The 10664-nt window shown below is 54.5% G+C and overlaps 1 protein-coding gene across 1 annotated transcript; it reads left to right on the top strand.

Moving 5' to 3' along the window:
• Positions 1-248: 248 nt before the first annotated feature.
• On the top strand, positions 249-9704 carry Ankrd60 (ankyrin repeat domain 60). The gene is made up of 5 exons (XM_015480112.2): positions 249-289; positions 348-562; positions 5715-5845; positions 7178-7343; positions 9344-9704. Exons 1-5 carry the CDS (start codon positions 249-251, stop codon positions 9646-9648), a joined length of 858 nt encoding a protein of 285 aa, XP_015335598.1. The 3' UTR covers positions 9649-9704.
• The last annotated feature ends 960 nt before the right edge of the window (positions 9705-10664 follow it).

Genomic DNA, 10664 nt, shown 5'->3' with positions numbered 1-10664 from the left:
GCCCCAGTCCAGCAGACAACGAACACCGCCCCCCCCCCACCCCACCACCACACACACACTGTTATCCAGGGTGACAGGGGCGGGGCGAGCGGAGGCCAGCGCCTGGTCAGGTAGCTCAGGCCCTCGGAGGCCACGCATTGTCCTGCCCGGTGCCTGGCCGCTGCCGCCCGTCGTCACAGTCGGGCGGGGGCGTGGGCCCGGGGCGCGCGGGGCGGCAATGACGCGCGGCCACTGCGCTCCAGGCAGGGATGACGGCGGGGCCGGGCCAGGCGGCGGCGCGGGGCGGGCGGTGCGCTACCCGAGCGGCCGCTGGGGGGCGCCCCGCGCCAGGCCTCTTTGCCGTCCAGGGCCCGTGCCCGCAGCCAGAGCAAGCAGCAGGCCCGTGAGCCGGTGGACTCGGACCCTGAGGTCTTCTTCTTGCGGGTGCGGCTAGAGGACACTGGGGAGGTGTTCCGAGTGTCAAACTGCCGCGGTGACACGACCGTGCGAGAGCTTAGAGAGGACCTGGACCTGATTGTCGGCATCCCCTTCAACCTCCAGCGGCTCCACTACTTGGACCAAGGTGGCCCCTGCCCTCCCCACATCCCTTGAGCTCCGGTGAGGGGTACCTGGTACTCCTCCTGCCTGAGTCATAAAGGGAGGCCTGCCTGCGAGGGCACCCCGGGTGTTAACACACACCGGCCACCTTTAAACCCCAGGTGGAAGAGCCACTGGGGGTCTTAGCCACATAGGGACTTTTCAGCCCCAAACACTGGATTCACAACAGACCCCAAACTCAAGGCAGACCTTACAGCAGGCCTCCTAGCCCACAGAAATCCTACCTGGGTCAGACTACATCTGCCAACCTCTAGTAAGTCCAGCTCATAGGAGGACCCCAGATCTCCACACCACAGCAAGGTACCCCAGAAGCCCAGACCCTCAAGTTCCCCATGTCTTCATAAGGGACCTATGCCCCAAAGCCAGCTGTGTCCACACAAGACCATAAACCGAACAAACAAAAAAAACCCTATCCTCAGAAGTACCCCCAAACCCAGGACAATCTGCCTGTCAGAACCCCAAACTCCAAGCAAACCCAAGTCCTCATGTTATACTTGTCAACATTGGAACCCCAAGTCCCCTAGCCAGCCATGTTCTTACAAGCTCACAAAGCCTGAGACAAACCCTGTTGATCTCAGGACCCCAGCCCGGAACAGAACTGCCCATGACTGAACCCCAAATCTCCAAGCTAAACAATATAGCCTCAAACCCCAGATCCTTCACCAGCTGGGTCTCTCCAAGGAAGCTAAAATTCCAACCCTCCCCCCCACAGGACCCCTAAGCTCAGAAAAAACCTTGCCAAATTTGAAACCCCCATCCCCCAGGCTAATGATGACCACCCCACAACTGGAGTCCTCCAGCAACTGCGTCCATGCAAACATGCCAGAGCTTGAAGGCCCACGCTGGGACCCCAGCTCAGAACAGACCTCCCAAGACTGAGCCCCAGTTCCAGGCTAACCATCATTATGTTAGAACCCCCAAACTTCCATCAGCCATGCCCATGCAAGGATGTGAAAGCTCAAAACAAGCCCTGCCCACACTAGGACCCCAAAACAGCATACATGCCCAAGACTCAACCCCAAATCTCCAAGCTAACCATTGCTACCTCAGAACCCCAAAACTTCCATCAATGGTGTCCACACAAGGACTAACTGAGTGTTGCCCATCCCAGGACCCCAAGACCCAGAACAAATGGCCAAATTTGAACCCCAAGTCTTCAGGTAATGACCATTACCTCAGAACCCTGACTCCTCCAGCAACTGGGTCCACACAAAGACGCCAAAATTCAAACCAACCTGGACTACCTCAGTACCCCAACCAAGAACCGAATCCCAGATCTCCACGCTGGAGTACTACCTCAGAACCTGGAGTCCTCTGGCAACCATGTCCACACAAGGATGTCGGAGCTCAATACAAACCCTACCCACCTCAGGACCCCAAAACCAAGGACAAACTTGGCCAGATCTTGAGCCCCAAATCCCCAAGATAGTCATGTGACCTTCAGAACCTGAGTCCTCCAACAGCCGTGTCCACACCAGGGTGCCAAACTTGGAGAAGAACCCTGCCCCCTCAGGGTCCCATGATCTCTCCGCAAGCACTGTCACATTTGCCCCTCAGATCCTGGAGCTGCCCTGGTGTCCACGAAATCCTAAATCCCAGAGCAGACTCTACCCAAAACTCTGGATTCTGAATCCCGTCTCCAGCTAGCCATCTCTATCTCCACACCCCAGACCATCAACAACTTTTGTCAAAGCCCCAGACAAACCCTGTCCTCATCCAGACCCCCACACCCAAAGCCAGCTGTGCCCACATCTTAAAGCTAGTCCCTGAGGTTACCATGACCACATCGGAACCCCAATCCATGCAAAGTGTCCTCAGAAGATTTCCAAGAATGAGACAAATCCTGCCTACAACAGGACCCCAAAACTCAAGTGAAATATTCCCATACTGAACCCACAAACCTCCATGAAATCACAGCTACCCCAACTCTCCAAGGTTGAAGTCAACCATGTCCATGTCAGGAAGTCAAGGTTCAAAACAAGCTTTGCCTGTATGAGGACCCCAAAACTCAAAAGCAAACTATGCTTATATTTGAAACTCAGATTCTTTTAGCTAAACCCACCCATACGAGGATCCCCAATTATAAACCAAACCCTGCCGAATTCAGTCAGAACCCTAAATCTTGGAGCAGATCCTATCACCAAGACCCCAAATCTCAGTGTAGACCTGCCTGATTTCCTAACCTACAGTTTCCACATTATCCAGGCTTCATGAGAACCCCGAATCCCAAAACAAGTCCTGGCCATACAAGGACTCCAAATACCATACAAGAGACCCTTCCCAAACCAGGACTCCTAAACAAACAGCAAACCTTGCTTTCATCAGAATCCCAAATCAGAGCAAATTCTGTCCTTATCAGGACCCCAAAGCTCAAAGCAAACCCTGTCCACATTTGAACCCCAGTACTGGCTCTAACCCAGTCTGTATCAGAATCCTGAATTCTGAGCTGTGTTCTTGCCTAGGAGCTCAAAGCTAGCCCAACCGGAATCAGAACTCAGTATCCGAAGCTCACCATGCCTAAATCAGGACCCCCAAAGACCCTTTGTCCAGACAAATCCCATGTGGGAGGTAGGTACCTGGGGGAGGCCAAAGACCCCACTGCTCAGGTCTCCCTCCACTCATCTCCTTCCCTCAGCCTGAATGCGTGGTTTCCCTATCCCGATTCCCTACAGTATTTAGGATATGAGAACAGGATCAAAGCCCCTGAGATCCATCATCTCCCCACCCGGTTGAAATCAACGCAAAACACTTCCAAGAAAATGAAGATATTAAAAAAAAAAAAAAATCTCTGGGCTGCTGCACAGAGATGTGAGGAGCCGATATTGCAGAGAGACTGCAGCTGTACTGCAGGGCCGGGAGGCGATGGAGACGAGACCTGAGAGCAGCCTGTCTGCACCAGCCAGCTCCCGGACTGCCCTTCTGGGCTCAGTTTCCTAATCCGTAAAGCAGAGCCCCATTAGCTCTGGAATTCTCCGTGCTGTTCCCCCATGGACAGGAATGACTCAGGAAACTCCAAACGGGCAGTGAAGGCCAAGACGCTTTGCACTCTTTAAAATAGGCTCAACATTTTTCCATGGCATATTTATTTTTCTGCAGGAACATTCAAAAGATGTTCTTGGGCATTTTCAAGGCCTTATTTAGCAGGAAGAGTGTCTCGAGCCTAGACTGTACCTCACATGTTAAGAACGACGGTGAATCATTGAAGGGCTGATTAAGGGTCCCCCACAAGTAATTTGAAAATTATGTATCTCCAACTACAAATGTCTGGACCCCTTCTGTTCATTTATTTTCACTGATGAGCCCTGCTGAGCAATAAATTCAAGAGAGTTAAGAGGGAAAGAGAGAGATGGGGTGAGTTAACTCTGATGTCACAGAGCTGTCACTCAGCAGCCACTTAGCAACTGCTACAGAGCATGACCTCTCTCTGTTGCGCAGTCCTTCCTGTGGATGGCAAACGAGAGAGAAGATGGTACTACTTCAGTGTTAGAAGAAATTTGGGCTACTGTCTATAATCTGGGGATGCTGCTCTTGCCCACTGCGAAGGCGGAAGAGGGAAGAGCGAATGAGATCGTGCGTGAGCATCCCATCCAAGCAAGTGGTCAGGGAGTCAGCGAGTGAGGCGAGGGGCGCCCTTCCTATCCTTGGGCAACTCTGCTGATTGACTTAGCTGGAGATAGTGCTCGCGCCTAAGGCCCGGCCGTCTGCCTGTCAAGGGGCGTGCTCTGCATGTGTCACCTGCCCGCCTTTGCCAGGGAGCACAGCTTTCCTCAGTGTCTCAGAGCTGTCTGGAAGTCGAGTTGTCTTAGACTGATTGCTAAAGATCCTCTGTGTTCCAACCACAGACAGGACCCCAATGAACAGATTGGTTAGTCACTATCCTCCACTTCCATCCACTCTTCGGAATTTCTAGTGATCAAATGGTGCCCCTAGAGCCCACAAAGCTCCAGTCTGTTAGGAGATGGCTTTGCTCATTCCAGCCAGGGGAGCCTCTGCTTGCTCCTAGCAGACGGAGGTGCACCTGTCTTGAGGGGTTGTGGAGAGGATCAAAGAACTTAGTGCAGGCACAAGGCACTCACTGTGAAGGACTGAACACACAGGCCCTCAGGGGTCCCTGCCACCAGAGCCCAGCAGACCAGTGAGCTCCACTCCCTGGGAATGTGCGTCGGCCTGGCATGGGCAGACCCGAGGCACACTTGTCATTCTTGAGACTGTAGATGGCCAACGCGAGAAAACGCATGCATTTGAAAAGGTCAACCAAATACAACTGAACCGGCTAAAAAATGCTCTCTATTAATATTCATGTTACCACTGCTGATGGTCTTCCCCAGAGCCCGGATCTGTGAACTTAGAACAGACCCATCCTGGGTCCTTCACGTCGATAAGCCTCTGTGCCAGGTGATGACAGGCTTAGGAGCTCAAACACACCAAGCCCCAGCACAGTGAAAGTCAATATTTGCTCCTTACGTGGCCATAGGTCTGCCTTGAGATGATCTTGTCCCCCGGGGCCATTGGCAACACCTGAAGACGTTTTTGACTATGGGAACGAGGTGCAGGGGCTGCTGGTCCCCTTGGGTAGAGACCAGGGAGGCTGCCTCACGTCCTAAAGTGTGCAGGGCAGAGAGCACTCAAGTTCAAAATGTCAGGTGTGCCCAGGGTCGTCATGTGAATCCAACAATTTTTGGTCACTGTCACCTCTTTGGTTAGCAAATGACAACATTGACCAGAGTTGGTCTTTTAGTTAAACGTATGTAACTCGTGTAAGTGCATTTTACCGCAATACATAGTTGCCTCAAGTTTAAGTAGTTCTCTTTGTAAGAGTTTGCCTCATAAAATGTCTTTACTGACTCATGTATTTTTTCGCAACAGGACAAGCCATAATTGCAGAATTTTATAAATGGTTGCCATTGTGTTTTTGGTCCAGCTTCAATCCGAGCCGAGCCAAATTAATTTTCTAAAAAGCATTAATGACAACAGGCTCATGCGGAATCATCAAATGAGATCTTTGTTCAAGATTCTAAAATTATCTTTGCGATTCCCAAGGTCAGATAATCTCCTAGCCGATGTAATAAGTTTTCTTTAATGCCCAATTTTTAAAAAGGAATCATTGCTCCCCGCAGGAGATATGATAGATGACGGCACCCTCAAGTTCCATGACGTCGTGCCCGGAGGAGTGATTTCCCTGAGCATCTGGCATTATGATGGCTGGATAGAACTGGTTTTGGCAGCCGTGGAAGGGGACCTCAGTAAGGTGCTTCCCGCTTCTTTCCACGGGTGTTGTGCAGAGCGACAATCTTTAGTGTGAGGGTTTGAATGGAGGCTTCAGAGAAAGGAGGAAAGATGAGGACCTTGGTCCCTATGATGGCACACTGTTTCAGGAGCTTTCCCTCTCTCTCGGGGCGCACAGTTCCAGGGACTTTACTTATTTATGGCTTAGGGACCCACTCATCCCTCACCCCCCACAATCAAGGCAGCGCATACGTCCGTTTGCCTTCTGAGGTTGAGAGTCACTTGACCCTGGTGGAGGGCTCCAGAGCTCTGGGCCTTGCCTGCCTGCTGCGGCCGTGCCCAGGTGAGCAGGAGGTGACCCAGTTCTGGGGGCGCCCACAGCACCCTGGATGGCAGCAGGACCCACTGTTTGCCAGGCCTCCCCCGCGGGGCACTCAGCTGACTCTGGGTGGGAGGGAAGGACAAAGACCAGGATGTTTACCTATCAGAGAAGATGAATCGCTGACACGGGGATAGGTGGATGTTTTCCTGTGGATCAGATTCAGGGGGAGAGGGTGCAGTTTGCTCGCTGGGCTGTGGCCAAGCAAGGGCCGGCCGCAGGTCCTGGCAGGAAGGGCGGCCCGTCCCGGTCATTGCAATCCTCGTCCAGACCCGTCCTTGCTGCTGTCCCTTCTGTGTCCCAGCATCCCCATCCCTGGGCCTTTCTTCTGCTGCCAGCAGTTTGGTCTGGGCTCAGCTTTCTGGCTCTCGCCCTGATGTAGGGTTCTGTCTCTTCTGTTTGGGGTCTCGAGTCAGAACTGCTGCAGACCCATGTCCTTATGTCTGTCACTTCTGTCCCCTGTGCTGTTCCCCACCTGGCCCTGATGTCTGGGGCAGAGTCCTTCCTGTGGATCCTGCAGCCTTTCTCCCATGTTCCACGAGGTGACCATATGACAGGGCTATGCCCCTGTGAGGGGTTCAGAGTGCTCCACAGAGGCACTGGGCACCAAAGTGGACAGGAGGCCAGACTTCCCCCTTGGGCTGCCCTCTGGCGAGGCCATATCTTGGCTGGTATCTTTGTTAAGGCCACAACTACCTTCCTCTGGCCACCAAAAAAGCTATTTGTTCTCGTTAAAACATTGACTGGGATGTTCCTGCCTCCCCAAGTTGACGGATGGTGATTTTGTCCCGGGAACACCCACGGGGCGTTGAAGAGTGTCCCCCACCACCCTTCCCTGGCTTCCTACCATTTCTTGATGAGGCTTTGCCCTCTCCTTGGTGTGGGTCAAGCAGACAGACCTTCCCTGAGCTGCCCTCAGCCTCTGACCACACCTGCTGCACTTCCCAGAGTAACCGTCTGTGTTCTCTCACCCAGCTTTCCTGTCTCGGAATCACTGAAGATTCCTTCTACCGAACAGCAAATTCACGTTACTTGGAGGGTGAGAAGTGGAAGCGGTGGACATCCCAGAGAGCATTTGTGGCCTTGTACATTGCCTCCCACAGAGGTCACTATGACGCTGTGCGGTACCTTCTAGAACAAGGTAATCTGGGCAGAAAGCATGGTACTTTGGAGAGTCTCGGGGGACAGCATCTTGGTCTTCTTGGATCCTTCAAGTGCTGATTCCCTGGGTCTGAGTCCTGTCTCTCACAGAGCTGGGTGCGTGCCAGGCCTCCATGGGTGTCTGGGAGTGTCTCCTTTCATGCCAGGCAGAGGCTGTCGAGGCCAGACCCTGGAAGATGCTGCCTGTTGCAGGGAGACAGAAGTTCAAGGCTCCTGGACAGGGAGCAGCAAAGGGTTTCCTGGCCTGTTATTTCCAACCAGAACACTGCTGGGGACATGGCCACACTGTCTGCACAATTCCAGTCCCACCTGCAGTTGGAACGTCCCAGGTGGCCTGGCCCACCGGTGGTCCTCGGACCGGCCCTGCCTTCTTTCTGCAAGTCTTGCAGTTACTTCCTCTGGTGACATTCTCCCCAGACTCTTCTCACTCTTGCCTCCACTTAGGGGTGACCATTGTTCTGTCTGTCCCCAGGGAGTCCCCATTGCCTCTGAATTGAAGGGCTTTGCTTGAGATTCTGCCGGAGTACTCTTTATCCTCCTCGGACATGGGGTATTTTGTGTGTGTGGGGGGGCGTGCTCATGATTGAGATGCAGAAGGTTGGAAACGTGTAGGCAAGAGCTGCAGGGCCCCTGGGGAGAGGAGGCTGGCGAGGCCGCGTGGGTTTGATGGGCAGGCTTCACGTCAGACCCCTCCTCTCAGCTCCTCTATTGTCCCCACTCCACCAAGCACGGTGGAGAGCAGCCCGGGTTTCCTGGGCAGGATGACTGGGCTGCGTGTCGGGCACATGAACCTCTGAGCTGGGCGAGGGTTGGCGACTGTGCCCTCTGCCTTCCTCCACTGCCTCTTTCCTGTTGAAGAATGAAATATGGCTTCTCACAACCCAGCAGTCCTTTAAGCTCATGAAAAGTCATTTTCACTCTGATGGAACCGTGATGTATTTGAAGGCGCCAGTTAAAAAAATGACAGCCGGCTTTGCAGAGTTTTCTGTCCCCTGCAGATGCTGCTGGGAGGAGGCATGTGGGGTGGACTCCACCATCCAGAGTCTGATGGAGACTTCGCCTCACCAGCCAGCCATAGCTTATGAAAACAGGCCCCGGAAATGTCAGCCGAGTTTAATTGAATCGCCTTGTTTTCTGTGTCATGATATTTGTTACCCAGAATTTGATTCGATTCAACAAGTCCACACTGGACACCTGCCATTAGCCCGTCCATCTTCGGGAGACAGTGAGGCATTCAATCGAAGGGAGATCTGTCCATGAGTCAGGCTGCCGGTCGTCCGTCACTTCCCAGTGCCTGTCTCCTCCAGGCCCGAGCTACGTGCCTGGGGTGAAAGCAGCAGTGATCAAAATGAGTATCTTCTACCCTCATGGAGCTCACTGGGGAAGTTATCAGATTACAAATAATTAACTCCATGGTCAGTCGCATGGGGGTATCCTGAAGGTGGCAGATGTCTGCTGAATTCATGCAGGGGTGCTGTGGGGAAGGGGAGCTGAGGAGGGCTTCCCCGGAAGGTGAATGGAACACTAAGAAGGACAAGAGTTGTCCCAGGACTGGGGAAAAACAGGCAAGAGTTTTGCTTGTGACAGGAACAGTTTGTACAAAGGGCCGGGGGCAGGATGCAGAGCAGGGTTTAAGGGTAAAGACAGAAGGTAGGTGAAATTAGACCCTCCACCGTGGGCAGGGTCATGGAGGAAGAATGTGGGGGGCTGGTGCTGCACTGATTGGGGGGGGTATGGGTGAGAGAGCAGCAAAGATCAAGACATTAACCCCACAGCAGGGGGATTGCAGTGATGAGGTCTAGTGGGAGATGACTGTGGAAAGACACTGGCTGTCATGAGGGGACAGACTGGTGCTGAGGGGTGCTGGAAGGGCAGCAGTGCCCGGTCCGGCCCCTCCTGTGTTTCTGGTGCCAACTGTCTCTGAGGGAGGGCTCAGGCCAGGAGAGTGGCCCTCGCTGACCCGGCTTTCTCATTTTACAGGTACCAACTTCCTGGATAGCACGCCTCTGGGCAGGACACCCCTGCACGTGGCCGTGGCCATGGGCCGGCTGGACTGTATGAAACTCCTGCTGGAGCACGGGGCCCCCATCCAGGAGAAGGACGCCAAGGGGGAGACCCCCATCTCCATCGCCCGCTGCGTGAACCGCGAGCTGACGGAGCGGCGCCTGTTCCTGCTCTACTGGCTGGCCAAGGGGACGGGGAAGAAGCGCATCAAGGACCTGATCCTGAGGCAGGTCTTCCAGAGGATGTGCTCCAGCTTGGGTTCCAGGAAGACCTCAAGTTAGCTCCCCTGGAGACGTCTGCCCTCCAAAGCCGACCCCGGCGACTGGGCAGAGGTCACCCCGTGGGACCCCCGGTGGTGCTCGCCAGGGCGGGGACGGGGAGAGAGCCAGACTCAAGACGGGGAGTTCACCGTCCTGCTGGATGGTGACTTGGGGAAGGGGTGGCGGGGCCGCGTGTTCCTGTGCATATTCTGACCCATTACAGACCCACAGACCCGCGCGGCCTTTAATTCTAAGCTGTTTGCGCCTCGTGTTCCGTCATGCTGAGGCAGGGGGTGACAGGAACTGACCCCCCACCCAGGCTGTTCAGGGCAGCGCTGTCCAGGACGGATCACAGTAATGAGCGCGACTGTCACTCTGCAAAGCAAGTGCCCGCCACTGTCGGGAGGTCGCGAGGGTTCAGTGTGTGAGATCCTTGCAGCAGGGCGCTCCCTGGCTAGGGGTGTTCTGGAAGCGTGGCCGAGCCATGTTTGAGGGACACAAGCCAATCTGGGGGGAGCTTGGTTCTCCCACGTGGCTGCCTCAGGACCTCAGCGAGGCGCTGCGGAGGGTGGTGGGAGACGAGTGAGCTCACACAGGACAGAGCCTGGCTTCTCGCTGTGGCCAGTGCCAGCCCCGCAGCCTCCCCAATGGCAGGCAGACCCCCTGAGTGTCTGCGCCCGACTCAGGCCACCTCGGGTCAGGCTGGGAGTGGGCCTGCAGCAGCCCACCCGCCCTGCAGATGGGGGCCTGGGCTTGGAAGCAAACAGAGAAGGTCTGCAGAGGGCACCGGGACCCAGCAACAGCAGAAATTCAAGCCAAAGGCTGCTCGGTGGTTCTAGAGCTTTCTAGGGCAGAAACCTGAATTTTTGAAAGGATAACTTCTGGTTTTTAAATGTTGGCTTGAATTTTGGGGGAAGACGTCATGGTACAGAAAGAGTGAGAAGATTTGAGGCACCCACACACCCTGTGTGCTGTCCAGCTCATCTGCTCTTCCCGGGAACCAACCTAAGGCCCAGTGGGACGATGCACAGCTCTGA

Source organism: Marmota marmota, unplaced genomic scaffold (assembly GCF_001458135.2).
Source record: "Marmota marmota marmota unplaced genomic scaffold, marMar, whole genome shotgun sequence".
NCBI classification, from domain to species: domain Eukaryota; kingdom Metazoa; phylum Chordata; class Mammalia; order Rodentia; family Sciuridae; genus Marmota; species Marmota marmota.
Note: the sequence above shows the minus strand (reverse complement) of the source record. Positions and strands in the feature narration are given on the sequence as shown.